The 18550-nt window shown below is 35.4% G+C and overlaps 1 protein-coding gene across 7 annotated transcripts; it reads left to right on the top strand.

Annotated features, from left to right (window-relative positions):
* Positions 1–8659: 8659 nt before the first annotated feature.
* LOC104110122 (glucose-1-phosphate adenylyltransferase large subunit 2, chloroplastic/amyloplastic) lies at positions 8660–16829 on the top strand. Of its 7 annotated transcripts, none has more exons than XR_011412387.1 (16): positions 8722–8899; positions 9307–9629; positions 9722–9850; positions 10202–10375; positions 10582–10674; positions 10748–10831; positions 10917–10972; positions 11577–11670; positions 11827–12012; positions 12117–12197; positions 12443–12529; positions 12603–12707; positions 13455–13561; positions 13737–13797; positions 13877–15202; positions 16608–16829. XR_011412387.1 is itself a non-coding variant. In XM_009619549.4 (15 exons), the coding sequence occupies exons 2-15, from the start codon at positions 9399–9401 to the stop codon at positions 13976–13978; spliced, it is 1590 nt and encodes a 529-aa protein (XP_009617844.1). In that variant the 5' UTR covers positions 8660–8803; positions 9307–9398; the 3' UTR covers positions 13979–16829. The 7 variants fall into 7 exon arrangements, 4 of the variants coding, with proteins under 4 accessions (XP_009617844.1, XP_009617843.1, XP_018631095.1 ...); XR_011412388.1 differs by having other exon boundaries at positions 16465–16829; XR_011412389.1 differs by having other exon boundaries at positions 13877–16107.
* Positions 16830–18550: the final 1721 nt, after the last annotated feature.

The raw sequence follows: 18550 nt of genomic DNA, 5'->3' as shown, positions 1-18550 counted from the left end.
AACAATACTGTTATTAACAACACAATATGTATAATAAATAAAACCGAAGTTTTTATATACTGTTTCACATAAAACGATGAAGTTTTTATGTTCTTCAAATCGTTTTCTGAATTTCAATACTCTGATGAAGTTTTTATATCTTCAAATCAGAATAGTAAAATTCAGAAGGAGTAGAAAACTACCCAGGTTTTAATCTCCACAAACAAAATACAGAATATAATAAAATAATTTCCTTAAGATTGTTATAAATCTAAATTGCTGTAATAAACAGTTAAACCATTAAACTTTCTGAAATATATAAACAAAACAGAAAGTTAGTAATACTTGTTTAACGAAATAAATTCTGAAAAAATAGTATAGGAATAAATCGAGCCCACTGAATACACAGTGTGTCCTTAAGAAAATTATTCCCCTCAAGTACCCGAGGTGCTGGAATATATCCTCTCAGGATAGAACGATTTAACTCACCGGAGTGTTGGTACCAAAAACGCCGGTGAACAGCGAGCCATTCGAAGGCTGTAAAACACACTGGAATTTTTGTGCAAAAGAAGAAGAAGATTAGAAAATTTCGTAAGAAAAGATTCTGGGATTCAAAGTTTATTTATAGAGTTGCTGGCATTGTTTATAAAAAGGTTTGCAACCTTTCAGAAATAGCCATGGCTGTTGGAACAGGTTGTTTGAAATATTGAGGGAAAACGGATTTAAAATAATCCGGAAAAGAAAACGGGCCTGACCAGACTGGGTCGCGGGTCATGGGTTATTCCGGATTAAATTTTTCGTTAATTATTTAATTAAATAATTGAAAGGAATTTTGTCCTAAAAGATTAATCAATCAATCGTTGACCAAATCCAAATCCAAATCCAAATCCCAAATCCCAATCCGAAGCGAAGTCGAGCCGAGCGAGCGAGCGAGCGAGCGATGACGACGGCGCGAGACTTGCCTTCTTCTTAACTCTTTAAGAGCTAGAAGAAGATCAATTATATATATACCCATCAAAAGTCTTTTCTTCCTCCAATATGGGAAAATGTCCCTTTGCCAAGGAGGAAAACTCAAATATTTTATTTTTCTTCCATTTCTCATTCACCCTCTTTAAGCTACACAAGCTTAAAATCCCAACAGGCACAACCCCTTCTTACAACTTGGTGAAGAATTACATGGAACGTCCTTCTCACGACTTGATAAAAGGATACATATAGTGCTCCATTCTTCTAGCTTTGGAGGAGAGTATCATCAGCTTCTTTTTGCCATCATGATAAAGAGACTTTTCTTTATGTGACTGAACTCAGAATAAAACTCTAAGTTGCCTACATACCTCAGCGAGGAGGATCAAGTCATTATGTAGTTCAGGTATTTTTTTATGCAGTTTATACTTGCGCAATAAGGAGTAATGTGCAGTTTAAACATGTGCATCAAGGAGCTTTGCAAGATGACTTTGCTCGAATTTAAGAAGCCTTACAACTTGAAGACTTGCTCGAATTTGAAGAGTTTTGCAACTTGAAGGTTTACCTCGAATTTGAAGAGCTTTGAAACTTGAAGATTTAGCTTGAATTTGATGAGCTTTATGACATGAATATTTGGCTCGAACTTGATGAGCATTATCACTTGAAGATTTGGCTCGAATTAATGAGCTTTATGACATGAATATTTGGATTGAATTTGATAAGCTTTATCAGTTGAAGATTTGGCTCATATTTAATGAGAGCTATATCACTTGAAGATTTGGCTCGAATTTAATGAGCTTTATGACATGAATATTTGGCTCAAATTTGATAAGCTTTATCACTTGAAGATTTGGCTCGAATTTAATGAGCTTTATGACATGTAGTTTAGGATCATGTATCAAGGAGTGTTGCAACTTGAAGGTTTAGCTTACAATTTGAAGTTCCGCTCAAATTTCAAGAGCTTCGTAACTTGAAGATTTAGCTCACAGTTGAAGAGCTTTGTAGCTTGAACAGTTTGCTCGAATTCGAAGAGCTTTACAACTTGAAAACTTTGTTCAAATTTTAAAAGCCTTACGTCTTAAAGTTTGGCTCTAATTTGAAAAGTTTTGCGACTTGAAGTCTTTGCTCGATTTTGAAGAGCTTTTGACTTGAGTCTTTGCTCGAATTTGAAGAGATTTGCAACTTGAAGACTCTGCTCGAATTTTAAGAGTTTTACGTCTTATAGTTTGGCTCTAATTTGAAAATCTTTGCGACTTGAAGTCTTTGCTCGACTTTGAAGAGCTTTCGACTTGAGTCTTTGCTCAAATTTGAAGAGTTTTGCAACTTAAAGACTTTGCTTGAATTTGAAGAGCTTTGCATCTTAAAGATTTAGTTCAAAATTGGGGAGCTTCGTGACATATAATACAGACTCATGTTCCAAGAAGCATTACAACTTGCAGTTTAGGCTCATGCGTTGAGGAGCATTATAACTTGCATTTTAGGCTCATCCGTTAAGGAGCATAGTAACTTGCAATTTAAGCTCGTATTTTGAGGAGCTTTATAAGTTGAAGATTTTGCTCAAATTTGAAGAGATTTACGCCTTAAAGATTTAGTTCAAAATTGGGGAGCTTCGTGACATACAATATATGCTCATGTGCCAAGAAGTATTATAACTTGCGGTTTAGACTCATGCGTTGAGGAGCATTATAACTTGCAGTTTAGGCTCATGCGTTAAAGAGCATTATAACTTGTAGTTTAAGCTCGCGCGTTGAGGAGCATTATAAATTGCAGTTTAAGTTCGTGCGTTGAGGAGCATAGTGACATGCATAGTCTCTTCAGTTTCATTTTCAAATGAAAACTTTCCCCCATCCTCGCCTTCTTGTTCTTCTTCTTTGTCGTAAGGCTCAAAGACAGGTAGCCCTTGGTCGGCACTTATGCCCATATTTAGTTCCATATCATGAGCACGAGTTGCTAGTTCTTCAAATGTTTTGGGCTTTATGCCTTGTAAGATATAGCAAATACCCCCAATGCATGCCTTGAATGCACATTTCGATGCCAGAAGTTTCAGTAAGGCGATCTTTGCAGTTGAGGCTTAAGCTCCTCCAGCAGTAGATGAAGTCAATAACTAACTCATCCTTTCGTTGATGATCGTTTGTAAGTTCGATCATGCTTACAATGCATCTTGTGCTATAGAAATGATTAAGAAACTATTGTTCTAACTGCTCCCAACTATCGATGGATCTAGGTTTGAGATCTGTGTACCAATCGAATGCATTACCTTTGAGAGATCGAACAAACTGTTTGACAAGATAATCACCGTACGTTCCAGCATTGTTGCAAGTTTCAACAAAGTGCACTACATGTTATTTCGTATTTCCATTGCCGTCGAATTGTTGCAACTTAGGAGGTTGATAGCCATCAGTCATCTTCAACATATTGATCCTTGAAATGTACGGCTTTGCGTAGGTAAATGAGGACTTGGAAGAAAATTCATATTTGTTTCTTATAGTCCCTTCAATGAACTCCGTTAGTTGATTGATTGGAATCATCCCTTCCGAAGAGATTGGAATTTCCTTAGTGGATGTAACTTGTCGTGGAGGAGGATCAATCTCTTGAACTTCTGGGAGTTTTCCAGGTGCATGGGTGGATTTTTCTTCCATCAAGATTCCCACCCTGTCTGTTAGTTAGCTTGTCAATCCTAGCATCTTGATTTTGGATGCACTTGGTCAAGCTAGCGATTGCTTCCGTCAAGTTTGCCAACTGCTCCTCCACAGACGAAGCGTTTGTCACCATGGCTTGTATGATTATTGTGGACGATGGAGAATAGCATAGATTTTCATAGAGATTGATCCTTGATTGGCTCACGCTATGCGGTGTAAGTGAGGAGGATCCATCACTTGAAACATCATCATCTTCCTTTATAGCAGGGTTCTTGGATCCGGAGAGGTCAAGCAGAGCAAGAGTTTTATTAATCTTTTCAGCAACATCGCTTCCTCCTTCGGGTGCATTTGTGGAAGATCTTGCTCTTTTGAGGATGAAGATCCGAAAATAGAGGTTGATGCGAACGGCACTTGGTGTGCTTGTTGTCCTAACGAGCTTGATTTGCTCTTCGTAACTGGTCTGAAGCTTCCAAAGGTAACATCGAGGATGCTTTCCACATCAGCATAGAACCTGGAGTTAGCAGCCTTGGTGGATATTGATCTGGGTTGACTTTCTTTGAAGCCATTTCTACGTTCTTGAACTTTGGTGATTGAAAAGTTCAGATGAGAGTTAGAGATGGTCCCACTGGGCGTGACAGAATTTGTTTGCAACGAATTTTCGTAGGGAAATAAAATTGCAATTACAAATAACTATAAAGAAAAAAAAAGATTTTATTGATAAACATTGCGGGTTACAACTCTATTTATCCCTTGAATCTTCTCTCCAACTTGTTATCCGTAATTCGAGGGCCTTAACGGTGTATTTCTAGAACGTAGGATGATATGCATCTTCTTGATGTATTTGATGATCAAGAAGCATGTAGCAACACTCCATTTGGATCTTGAATATTGCTAGAACTTTAAGCAAGACATATTTAGCATGCCTTTGATCTCTTAATGAATATTCCAAGATTTTAATGAAATTTCGGAGATTGTATATTTGATCTCATTGTGCATATTCAGGAGTTTATGAAATTTCTAAGATCCTCTTTGAAGGACATATGTAGCCTTATTTATAGGCATGAATTAGGGTTTGAGTGGAGTAGCCACCAAGTAACCCTAATACACTCCTAATATTTCAAGAGTCGTCTTGAATTTAGGATTTATCTTGATGTGCTAAAATTTCAGTATCTACAATTGCCCCCTACTTCAAGGTTTGTCGAGGTGTGGCTTGCTGAAACTTGAAGACGAGACTTGAACTACCTGACCATCACAACAAATAATCTTGAAACTTGTAGTTTTCGATTTGCAGGAGGAAGAGATGAAGGACAGAACTAGTCCCACTAGGCATGCCAGAATTTGTAGACAATAAATTGCGTCGAGAAAATAAAATCAAGACCGAAAAATATTGCAATAATCGTAGTATTTTATTTCAAATATTTGAGTGTTACAATCTCTATGAATCCTCTGATTCTACTTTTCCAATGTAAATTCAAGTGCCTTTGAGCTTGATCTTGAATCCATATTTGTTGTCACGAACGATGATCTTGAATTCAACTAACACGAACTTTGATTTGAACTCATACTCCTTGAACCTTGTTGTTCTTCGTTCTTGAACTTGATTTGTTCTCCGTTCTTGAGCTTGAACCTGATTTCTTGAACTTGAACTTGAACTTGATTGCTTGAAGCTTGAAACTTGTGGAGGAATTTACAGCGTTTGATCCACGAGCTCTTTCTTGCTTCTTGTTATAACTTCTGGTCTCCTTTCTGAATTATGAAGACCCATATTTATAGTTGTGGGAGGGAAGAGTTGTGATGACAACAAACTCTTTCTAACCAATTAGATTGAAGAGTGATGAGGCCGCATTTGATTAGCCTGAACATGTCACTTGCACATGTGGCACAGTTTCATTGGCCATTTAATTTGACTTGGCATGCCTTGTCATTTTGACATGTGTCATGATCCTACTGGCACTTCTGTTTGACTTGGCATGCCCCATCGTTTGACACGTGACACCAAATTGGGCCTCTAGGAAGATGACATCTTGGGCTTAGTGAAGTAGGCTCATCACTTGAAGCCTAATTAAATGGACTATTTAAATTTATTTATTTAATCCATATATATTGGGCTGTTAATTTAATATAGATTTATGCCAATATTTTACGAATTTAAGAATCAAGTCCAAATTTTGTATGGACTAAATTCAATAAAATTCATGTGTATACTAAAAACAATTTCTTAAAGAAAGTTGTGTCTAATATCCATTTTAGTTCCAAGATCGCTGAACATACTTTGACGGCAAGTATGACGAATCTATACTTAAAACTTGGACATTAGCTACATCAACAAAAATCAAAACAATTTAAAACTTAATCATAACGTTAAATACAATTAGTGAAACAAGGTTCAATACCCTTTAAAACAAGATTTTATATTGGATATAATTATAATTTATTAGTCTCCCAATATTTAGAACTTTAAAAAAATACAAACTAAATTTTGGTTATTAAATCTTCCCTTATTCGAACTACATATTTATAGAAACTACTAAATTTCAGGAATTTAAAACCAAACAAAAAATTACTTATAAATCCTTTATGTATTTAATATTAATTATGAATTTTTTCTTAGGTATATTAGATAAAGTGTATATATGTGTATATTAAAAATTTACTAATAAAATTTTAGATCTAATTTTAAGTCTTCAAAAATTGAAGATTACAATACTATGTAAACCAAACTTATAACATAATAGGATGCGTATGAAAATATATGTAAATAGGTTAAATACGACATGCTTAGATTTTTAAAATAGTACTAGTATTTTAATTTAAAGTAATACGTACTATAATGAACTTTAAGTTAATTATATGAATACATTGAATATATATTGTGAATTTATACTCTATAAATCACAAACCTAATTATAATACTCGATAAGTGAAACACAGAAAAGAAATATTTATGTATTGAAATTAATAAAAATAAATCATATGCAGTTATTCACAAGTAATTTAAGGTAGTAGTTAAAAGAGCTAAAAGAAAACATAGAGAACGAAGCTACAAATAATCCTTATTAAGTTAGCTATACAAATCAATATTCTTTTTAAATATAAATTTACGCACTTATTTTATAATTCAAAAATAATATTTATATAATTTTTTTTAAAAAATTTAATACTCATTTAGGTAGGTTACACGCGCAATGCATGTAGCGTAAAACATATTAAAAACACGAAAACCCTTAGCGAAACGTCATTCACTTTTTCTAACCTTTAAAATAGCGATCATACTAGATAAAATTGTTAAATTAACTATTTTTCTAATATTTATAATTATGAAATTAATAAAATTTCTACTATTAAATATTATCTTATTTGAAGTATCTCCTACTATTTAGGAATCTAAAGTTAAACTAAAATTTAAAATATATTTAAATACATTCCTTATTTTAATTGGATAAAATAACTATTCACCCGTGATATATTTCTTCCATGTATAATAAAGTGATCTTAACTCCAAAAATGTTAACCCTCTCACTTTAGGTAGACATATAGTTTATTTTATAACTATGAGTATGTTTCTTCCTCAAGACACAAACAAACCTAAACATCTATAAAACTTAAAAGTATAAATAAATGCAAATAAATTTTTTATTGGAAACAACAAGGATTTTAGCTTTATAAGCATTAGCTATTGAGGTGTCAAGAATTATTTTTAAAAATTACCTAGATAGTTAATTTTGAAAAACAAATAATCTGAAAGTATAAAATAACTATTGAAGTTCTAAAAATGAACCTAACCAAAAGTAAAAATTCCTTTAACAAATAATTCTAGGGTAAAATAACAAGTAAGAGTTGTTTAATATTCAAAAATTTGAAATTAGCTAATTAAATTTCACAATAATTTTGATGGAATATAGTTTAAAGATCAATGTTTGCAATAAAAACTTTTTGAAGATGAGTATAATCTATCTATTTGTATCAATACTATCATACAAACAAGAAAGTCTAACATGAAATATTGATCAACTTTTACCCTTCATAAGCGCAGTTCATGTTGAATAAAACTATAATTACAGTTAATACCTTATTTTTAGTAGAACTAAAATTTAAGATTTTAATGACTTCTATGTGATTGAGTTCTTTCTTTATTAAGTTAGCTAAATAAGATTCAGGGGCGGCTCAAGGACATTTGAGGCCTAAGACCAAAGTCAAATGTGAGGCCTAAGTATTTAAATTTTTAAAAAAACTTAAATGATATGTATGGAGTAAAATTAATGAAATACCAAATACCAAATAAAAATAATACTAGAAAGATATTACCCGATTACTGATTCAGGAAGTTTGAAGAATGAAAACTTTGAGTCCAAAATACCTAATTGTTGCTTGTCTACTTCAAAATTCTTATTGTAAATCTTAAAAACTATACTATATTTTTTATAAAGTAATAGAAGTATAGAACTATTGGAATCTTAAAAAAATTATTAAACACTTGAACTAATAAATTTTTGGAGAAAGAAAAAAAATATTGGAGAAAGAATTCAAGAAGGTGAGCAAGAATAAAGAGAAAGGAAGAAGATATGTAGGTTCTGAAATATGAAGAGTAAGATTAAAACATTGAAAAAGAAGAAGTAGAAAATGAAATTATTAAATCAACTCAAATTAAAAATTATTCTATCATTTTTAAGTAAGTCGATTTTTTACTTTATTTACACTAAAAGGTTTTCTTTCCATTTATATGAAAAACACAAAAGTACTATTACATATTATTTTTTTAAATACCTATAAAATATATATTATTTCTGAAAAATGGGGCCCCTCAAAATTGGAGATCTAAGTCACATGGCTTACCCACCATACTGTTAGAGCTGACCTTGATAAGATTGGCATTAATCATCATGTTTATGATTTTAAACTTTTATTATGTAATCAAACACAAATTGTAAGATAATATTTATAACATTTTTATAAAATCTACGGGTACATATGTAAAACGCTTACCCTAAACTAGTTTACTCTGAACACTATTTGCATTGTTAATACACATAACATTAATTCAACAAAAAAAATTACCTCCCTGTTTTTAGGTGACACGTGGAAGTTGAGTTTGCAAGTGATACTGCCACAGGCAACACTCCCAAGTCTCGACTCCAGAGTACCGAGAGAGCCAGTCATTCACGTTAATATGTTGGACTCTGTAAATCCCAAGATTTTAGGACTCCACCGCACTGGTTATCGGAGTATGTAACAAACTCACATTATTGCTTCTTTTCTTCAATTTCTTTCTGCCGAGAAAAAGCAGAAATTTTTGGGTGCTTAGAAAGCTGACGTTTCAGGTAGTGTGAAAAAGCTGACTTCTAGTGAGGTTTTCCATAATATAGGTTTTCCGATCTAGTTTCATAACTTTAAAAGGTGACTTTGGGTAATGAGGTTTTTTCCTTTGTTTAATTTTGTTAATACTAGTAAAAATTTGTATTTCTAGTAGATGGAAGTGTCTTGTATCTGGTTTGGTGATTTTGGTCTTGCATTTTATTCTCTTCAGTAATTTATCCGTTTTGTGATCTGGGTTATATCTCGTTTTGATATTTTGGGCTTGCATGTTATTGGTTCAGGAATCTATCGTGTAAAGTTGTGACCTTTTGTTGGGTCCGTAAATTGTCTTTGCACTTTCTTTGTCAGGTTCGAAAAAGCGGTGTTGTTGTTATTGTATTTTAACTTCAATTTGCTTCTTTATGTCGTGTAGTTCCTGGGATTCTGTACTTTTCTGGCTACTGTGCTCTTTGGTGAATGTCGACTGTGTCTAATTGGTACTGAAAGTGAGTGAGTATTACAGCAATGGATACCTTCTGTGCTAATATGAAGGGCACTGCACAATCAGTGGCCATTACCCGGGGTATAAGCAACCAAGACAATTCATTTTGGGGAGACAAGATTAGTGGAAGACTGATAAACAAGGGGTTTGGCTTCCGGTCGTGCAAGAGCTTCAGAACTGAAGAAAGGGGTAGAAAAGTTAAGAGTGGGGTTGCCTTTTCTGTTCTAACTCGGGACATAAACAAAGAGCTTGTGGTAAGGACAGTTTTTAAGTGTTTGCTTCATAGAAGGAGAGTTAATGATCCATCTAAAGAAGATTATTGTAATGTTCTTTGTATTTGTTTCAGTCATTTGATGAATCAATTTTTGAGGAGGAGCATCCAAAGGCAGACCCAAAAACTGTTGCCTCTGTCATTCTAGGTGGCGGTGCTGGAACTCGTCTTTTTCCTCTTACCAGCAGAAGAGCTAAACCAGCTGTAAGTATTAGAACATATATTTCGGTTCTTCCTTTCGTATCTGCCTAAATCTTGGTTGGCGTTCAGTGTCCTTGAGATTGAGAAGATTGTCCAATTCAAAAGAACTTCAATCTAAAAACTTGTGTCTGTTCTCATTCCGATTCAGTTGGAGTTTAAGAACGAAGAAAGGGGTAAATCAATCAAGCGTGGGGTTGCCTTCTCTGTTCTTAAGGGGTAAATCAATTAAGCGTGGGGTTGCCTTCTCTGTTCTTACTCCAGTTCAAGTTTAAGAATGTAATTAAATGGCCGGATAAGTCATCTCTATCGGTTTTCATTCAAATTCTGTGGCAGTTGATTTTTTTTTTTCTGCAGGTTCCGATTGGTGGTTGTTACCGGCTAATTGATGTACCAATGAGTAACTGCATTAACAGTGGCATACGAAAAATTTTCATCTTAACACAGTTTAATTCCTTTTCTCTCAATCGCCACCTTGCTCGCACGTATAATTTTGGAAACGGAGTGAATTTTGGAGATGGATTTGTGGAGGTAAAATCATTCTGCTGTCTTGTAGTGTTTAGTCTAAATCTCTTTTAAATATCATATCTTTTTCTAAGATGCTTGATAAGTATCTACATTGTATAAACTTTGTTACATTTCTTTCCTATGGCTCCTGGGATCCATGGGGAGGTTAAAGAACCTAAAAACAGGTAAGATAAAGGAAATGATAAAGCAAAAGTATTCCTCAAATACAGGTTTTAGCTGCAACCCAGACTCCAGGGGATGCAGGGAAAATGTGGTTCCAAGGCACTGCTGATGCTGTGCGGCAATTTATATGGGTATTTGAGGTATGTGTTTAAAATCTGTCATTGATAAAGCTCATGGGAAAAATGCTGACGTTTTTTCTGAATGATTACATAGAATGAGAAGAACAAGAATGTCGAGCACATATTGATTTTGTCCGGTGACCATCTTTATCGTATGGACTACATGGACTTTGTTCAGGTTTTAGTAACTTGTGGGTAACAATTGCTTCCTACACCAACCCTATGTTCGTATATTTTACTTAATGAATAATTTGTGCTTGCAGAAGCATATTGACACGAAAGCTGATATTACAGTTTCGTGTGTTCCAATGGATGATAGGTATAAAATTGATCTTTCTTCTCGACTTGATAACCTATTTAGTGTGAACCCAAATCCTATTTGCGTTCTTTGAAAATGTTCTTTCTAATATTGTTCAGAGTGACAGATGGTGGCCCCAGTTGTTCCTAATATGTTGAAGGCGTATTGAATACTATAGTGGCACCTTTTGTCAGATATATCAATCTACAGATACAATTGCAAAGGGCCCGATTTATCATTCTTTATATTAATCCTCTAAGATTTTGGCTCAAACAAGGAAAAGGAATAATAGAAAGTAAATGTGAATTTGGAAAGCTGGAAATCCTTTTAGTTTAGTTATGTAAGTATACCTAGTGTCTTTTTGTGCACCATTATGAATAACTAGTGATAACCTGATGCATTTTCCCATCTTACATCCTCATTAACTGCGGGACACCAGTTCTGATTAATATCTATTGAAAGATCTGAAAGCATACAAGTATTCTACTTTGCAGTTTCCTTCGCAGATTTCAGTCATATCTATCTAGAATGCGTTACATGGGCTAATGACCCTTTTATACACTATCAAGGAGTTAATCAACACCTTTTTCTCTCTCTTACTTCCGCCCATCCTCTCTTTTGGCAGTCGAGCTTCAGATTTTGGATTGATGAAAATTGATGAAACAGGGCGTATCATCCAATTTGCTGAGAAACCAAAAGGCCCTGCTTTGAAGGCAATGGTACATATATCTGGACTTCCACGCCTGGAATTTTGATAAATTCTTTCTAAAATGAAAGTTAACAAGTAATTTAATTATCCCCTTACAGTCTCACTTGCTTTCAAATTGTATCTTCTCCTTGGTAACTTGTGTTGTACATCTAATATTTTACTGCAGCAAGTTGACACATCTATTCTTGGACTATCTGAGCAAGAGGCAGCCAATAGTCCTTACATTGCATCCATGGGTGTTTATGTATTCAGAACTGATGTTTTACTAAAACTTCTAAAATCGGCATACCCTTCATGCAATGACTTCGGCTCTGAGATCATCCCTTCTGCTATAAAAGATCACAATGTCCAGGTAATAGCTGTTGGTAACTTTCTCAATTACAACTTCCTAGCCTTTTGAAGTTCACAAATTCTCTGTATTTCATACTTCGATTCTGACTGATCAATTTTAATTAGGCATATTTGTTTAGTGATTATTGGGAGGACATTGGAACAGTTAAGTCCTTCTTTGATGCCAACTTGGCCCTCACAGAGCAGGTGAGCAACTTAATCTTTACTACCATCTGACTACTTCTACTATTATGCAAAGTAAGAGCTAGAAAATTGACGCAAGGACTCTGAAGTATGAAGCAGTATTTTAAGTAATTTTGGAATGTTAGATCTCAGTGAAGTATTTTGCTTTTTTATTCATTTAGATTCACCGTAACCTCTACCTTCAGTTGTTGATTAATAACTTGTTACTGAATTGGACTTTTCCTCTTATTTGTTTCTTCTTTTTGTAGCCTCCAAAGTTTGACTTCAATGACCCAAAGACCCCGTTCTACACTTCTCCTAGGTTCTTACCTCCAACAAAAGTTGACAAATCCAGGGTATGCCAGTTAACATAAATAGTTGTGGTAAAACGTACTTTGAAAATGTCATGTTAATACTGTTTATTGTCAGATAGTGGATGCAATAATTTCACATGGTTGCTTTATGAGGGAATGTTCCATCCAGCACTCTATAGTTGGTGTACGATCACGCTTAGACTATGGTGTTGAGCTTAAGGTATGTTTTCATATTCTAGCTGAAAGCTTTTCTTATCTGTTTTAACCAGAGAGTTATACCAGTTATAGCCTTGACCTAATTAAAAACAATATCCTGCACTCATCTGATGCATTGTAACAATTTGGAAAACCTAGATGACATATAACTATATAAGGCACATAACGGTTACCATCCATGAAGGGGAGCCTTGGAGCAACGGTCAAGTTGTCTCCGTGTGATCTATAGGTCACGGGTTCGAGCCGTGGAATTAGTCACTGATGCTTGTATCGGGGTAGGCTGCCTACATCACATCCCCTTGAGGTGCGGCTCTTCGCCGGACCCTGCGTGAACGCGGGATACTTTGTGCACCGGGCTGCCCCTTCTAGCGGTTCCCATCCATCCTGTGGATATGCCATCAAACTAGTTGTAGGAAGGATGATTTATGACAGTATGGATACTTTCAGCCAAATATGCTTTACAGTTTGGACTCCTGCTGCTTTCTTGCTTTCTGCAAATAAGCTGGTAAGATGTACCCTTGGAATGGATTTTAGCATAGTGGAGCAATGAACTGCAAGCATGTTGGTTTAGAACTTTCTGTTATGTGCTACAAGAATCTTCAATTTATGAAGCATCAAATCTGGTCAAATAATATTTTTGCATCTGTTTGTTTTCTACATAGCATGGTCTCAACATGTTAGTGCTTTTATCGTAAACAGCTAGTATAGTGCTTAGTTGATTATAAGCTGAATAATATCTTACACTTCTCAGGATACCATGATGATGGGTGCGGACTATTATCAAACTGATTCTGAGATCGCTTCATTACTAGCAGAAGGAAAGGTTCCCATAGGGGTTGGACCTAACACCAAGATACAGTAAGATGTTCTACTGAACTTAACTCAATTCTCACCCTTGTTGATGGTAAATTGACCACTCAACATGTTCTACTATCATTATTCATTCCGGTGTAGTTTTCAGTTGGTTTGACTAAACTTTGACGAGGTTACCTTTAGAGGACTTTGACATGCTTTTCTTTCCATTTTCTTGAAGAAATTGCATAATTGACAAGAATGCAAAGATAGGAAAAGACGTGGTTATTGTGAACAAGGAAGTAAGTATCTATCTTTAGTAGTGTGAAATCACTACCACAAAAGAGAATACAAGTTTGACTGATACTTGGGTGTTGCCAGGGTGTTGAAGAAGCTGAAAGGCCGGAGGAAGGATTTTACATTAGGTCTGGGATTACTGTCATAATGAAGAATGCGACCATTAAAGATGGGACAGTCATATAAAACTTGACATGCATTCTTGCTAGTGGATCAAGTTGATCGTCGAAGGAACTAAAGGTAGGGTGGTACGATCCAGTGATAATGAAAGGACTTTCGGACATATAATTTACTAGTCACTTTTCATGTATGTAGAAGATCTGCCTACCAAGGATTTAGTACTGTTATGTAAATCTTTTTGGCGCTCCTATGAAATTCAACATTTAGCAACCTTACAGCAGTTTATTAACAGAACATGCAATGGTTTACTTTTCGCTTATGGCACATTCACTTTCTCGGCAGCAAGTAATTTTTGCCCGACGTATAAAATCGCTCCTAAAAAAAGTCAAAAAAATCGTTTTCTTCTTGTTTTAGATTTTTGTAGGATTGTTAAAGAATTTCTCTATTTATTTCTGCAATATATTGCATTTTTGCATTTTTTTTTCTTTAACCTTAATTTCATTGTTAGATGCATTAGTTAAATACATAAAATCACGAATTGCATTTTTAGGTTAGTTAATTAGTTGCATTAGTCCATCATTAGGTAAAATAGATAAATAAGCTAGCCATACAAAAATGGGATTTAATTAGATTGTTGAGTTAAAAGTGGCTAATTGTGCAAAGCCTAATAAAGAAGGAAAAGAGTGGCTCTTTAGAGGTTAAATTCGAACTTGGGCCAGTCTTTGGGCCTAGTTCTTACCCCGTTACACCTGCCCCAACCCACTTTACCGGGTCCAGCCTTCAAGCACCCAAAACGACCCCGTTTTGCTGGTATTCGATTTCAACCGTTGATTTCCTACGATCCTACGGCCCAGAACTCCCTTTTCCCATCCCTTTTAACTGTCCGAAACCCTAATCCCCCCAAAGACCTCATTCTCTCATCTTCCTCATCCCTCCCAAATCCTCTCAAAACCCTAGCCGCCCCAAATTCCTCCACCGGCGGCCACTACCCCAATCACTCCCAAATTAACACCCTACAATTCCAAGCTTCACCTCGTATCAAATCCATGACCAACTTCCCCAGTAACCTTCCCAAAATCCACGAATTCAAGATCCAAGAACCCCCAGAAAAACCTAGTTTCACCCTTTTCAATTCTTGAAGTTCCAGAACACGATTCGAGCTGAAACTCACGTGAATCGATTGTTCTGAACGAGAACGATCGATTGACGTTACTTTGGGCTCATTTCGAAAGTATTCGGATTCGATGGTTGACTAAAACATTACCGGAAAAGCTTTCTTGCTTTGTTCAGGTAACATTCGTTTTTTCCTTTCTTCTTTTCCCTCTTCTCTTGTTTTGTCATTTTTAATTTTCTTTTTTACATGTTAGCATAATAGGATTTAACAAATAACTAGTTCTATGTTTGCATGTTTAGAGTTATTTAATTACTTGTTAATTTTGATTCATTTAGTGTTTAGAGCCATTGTTTTTCCGTTTTGAAATTTTCTTCTGTTTCTGTCACTCGAGTTGGTATTGCTTGGTCGAATGGGGACCTGCCTTGTTTGACAGGCAGGCCCATTGGTTTCGAGTCAGTAAGTTTGGGCTAAGGCGTGGTGGTCAATTGGCCCAAATCTTTGAGGTTGTTAGGGTAAAAGAAAAGAAGTTAAAAGTAAATTAAGGAGACAAAGGAATAGAAGGGGGCTGTTTTGAAAAAGGAATTAGACTTTGGGGGCTTTAGGAGTAGAAAATAAAAGAAGAAGGGGGGGGGGGGTAAAGAAAAGAATTAACTGCAGATTTCAGTTACAGATATTCCCTCCCCTCTCTCATTTCCCCTGATTTCACGCTGAATATTCCCTCCCCTCACAGACCCTCTCTCATATTTTAACACCTAGCATATATATACACACTCCTCTGGACAGAATTGAGGTCATTCATTGATATACACACTCCTTCACTCACACATAACAAAAAATTCTCTGCAGAAACTTCACATTCCTTTCTTCATTTCACACTGATTTTTCTTTTCTTGAGTTTCAAATTAGATACAGAAAAAAAAAGAATTCAAAGTTGTTTTTCCTTCCATCTTTCTACTGGCTTTGCTTCAATTGTGCTGGGATTTCGAGTGGCTGTTGATCCTGTTGTTCCTGAGTTGCTGAGATTCATCTCTTGATTTCAGACTTTTGTTTGGTTTTGTCTAGCTGATTTTGCTGCATTTAGGTATGTTTTACATTCTGTAATCATCCAGTTTGGTTCAATAAATGCAAATCTGATGTTTTACATACTCCATCATGTGTTTAGTTTGCTCGTTTGATACTGATTCCTTCTAGATGTGTGGATGTTTGCCCTACTAGTATGGATTGAATGCTTTTACTTGGTTTTATGTTGCTTATGTTTGGCTTTATATATCCAGTGTGCTTTAGGTCTCGACGCTGCTTGGTGTTCATCCTTTGTTGATCTTTGTTTTGTGTATTATAAAATTAAATTTAATTTGCTAAAGTGCAGCATTAATCAGTTCATTATCTTCTATAGCCTGTTATTGTTTAACTAATGATTTGTGCTTAAAATGGCATTGAGATGTGGCGGATGGATGGATTTGACCACCAGTTGGTCGGAGTCATCTCTGAAGAAATCAGTGCAGCACTTTAATTACAGAATTATATAGTGTATTGGTTTCATAGCTATTCATGTAGCTAACAGATTCAAATTTCAATGACTAGGTATAGAAGTTTGCCTGAGTTGAAGTGAAATTCATTGGCCATATTTGCTTGTGTAGCTATTTACCGTAATGATTTGAAGAAGGAACACTGATTTAGAAAGATTATTTTGTAGAGTAGCTATTATTGTAATATTTGCTCGTGGCTATCATTGTAACAAATTGGGATTATTCAACTATCGATTTTGTAGTTTAATTGTCGATTTAGTAATTTGATTTTGCTCAACTGGTCACATATACAAACCTGCTTATGAATTGGTTTGAGTCTCATACAAACAATACTAACTTGGCTCATTTCTGTAACCCATATTGCTTTTACAATCATTTTATTAGCCCATTGCATGATGTTAATGCTCGGGTCGTTGATTAAATTGTGAGTTTAACTTATGAGCAAAGAACGAATTTGGGATTTCGGAGTCATTGTTTCAAACGCGCAGTAGCTTGAAAAATTCGGCGATGATTTGGTTTAGGATAGAACTGCTAGATTGGCCCCATCTTTCATTTAAGATAATTAGTAAACCCAGTTTGGTTTAATTAGTATATTGACCACCAAATAATCATTGCCATAATTCTTAAATCTTCATGATTGATCTCAAACTTAGGAAAATAATTCATAAATACCGTAGTTTGCTTTAGGCGCGTAAATAAATCATCATGACTATGGGTATGGTTCCCGTGGCATAGTCGTGATACATAATTTTTCAATTCGGGTGCGTATTTCATGCTCAGACTATAATTTTAAATAATAATAAAAAAATAAACATGTAAATCGCGGGTGCGTTTTACGTGGCGCGGCTTGCAATGCGTACCAATATGACAAGTATACGACATCGTAACTTGTTCAAGAAATAATTCCATAAATACTAAAAAGCGGTTAAGTAAATAATTAAAAGCGGTAAAGAGTAAAATGCACAATAGGCCTAAAACATGTAATCAGATAATTAAGCAAAGTATTAATTGTTAAGCGACCGTGCTAAAATCACGAAACTCCGGAGTGCCTCATACCTTCTCCCGGGTTAACATAATTTCTTATCCGGTCCTCTGTGTTCGCGGACCATAAAATAGAGTCAATTTCCTCGATTTGGGATTTTAAAATAAACTGGCGACTTGAGACACCATAATAATTATCCCAAATGACGACTCTGAATTAAATAAATAATCTCATTTCGAATAATGTCACTTTAATTGGAAAAACTCCCCTATCTCGGGAAAAATGAGGTGTGACAAACCTCAGAGTCCCTTCTCTCTTTAAGTTTTCAGCTGGTAGCAGCTAGATAAGAGGCTTTTCCTCCCACTTCAGTTTCCACCATTTACAGGGCAGAGCTATGTGTGCCCTAAGGCTGTCCAACGGGACGGGCCGTCCCGTCCCGTCCCGGTCCTGTCTCGTATCCCGTCCCGGTCCTGTCCCGCGTCTCGTCCTGTCCCACTTAATTCTAAACAGGATGGACCCATGTTAAACGGGACACGAGATGGGACGGGATGACCATTTCGTCCCGTTTGTCCCGTCTCGTTCCGTCCCGCCTGTCCCGCGTCCTATTTTTTTATTTTTGAATTCTAGCCGTTGGGCAACGGCTCCAATTGCAAAAATAACTGTTCCCAACGGCCAAAAACGACTATAATTGCCCTCCTCCCAAAACACCCCTACCCTCCCCTCCCCCTCCCAAACTTTTAATATAACCCCTAAGTTTATTAAATTATACTTTGGCCCTATTTTCTACTATAAATATCCCATCCTTCTTCATTTTTTCCTACAAAAATCAATCATTCCCTCTCAAATCTCTTACATTCTCTCAATTTTCTCACTATCAACTATCAAGTGATAAGTTTCAAGTATTTAGGCAGATTTTTGGAGCAACTTTCAAGTTTAAAATTAATTCGTCAAGTATTTGGAGCAATATTTTGAGCAATTTCTTCAAGTTTTAATATTTAATCACGGTGCACTCGTTC

The sequence above is a fragment of the Nicotiana tomentosiformis genome, chromosome 11 (assembly GCF_000390325.3).
Source record: "Nicotiana tomentosiformis chromosome 11, ASM39032v3, whole genome shotgun sequence".
NCBI classification, from domain to species: Eukaryota; Viridiplantae; Streptophyta; class Magnoliopsida; order Solanales; family Solanaceae; genus Nicotiana; species Nicotiana tomentosiformis.
Note: the sequence above shows the minus strand (reverse complement) of the source record. Positions and strands in the feature narration are given on the sequence as shown.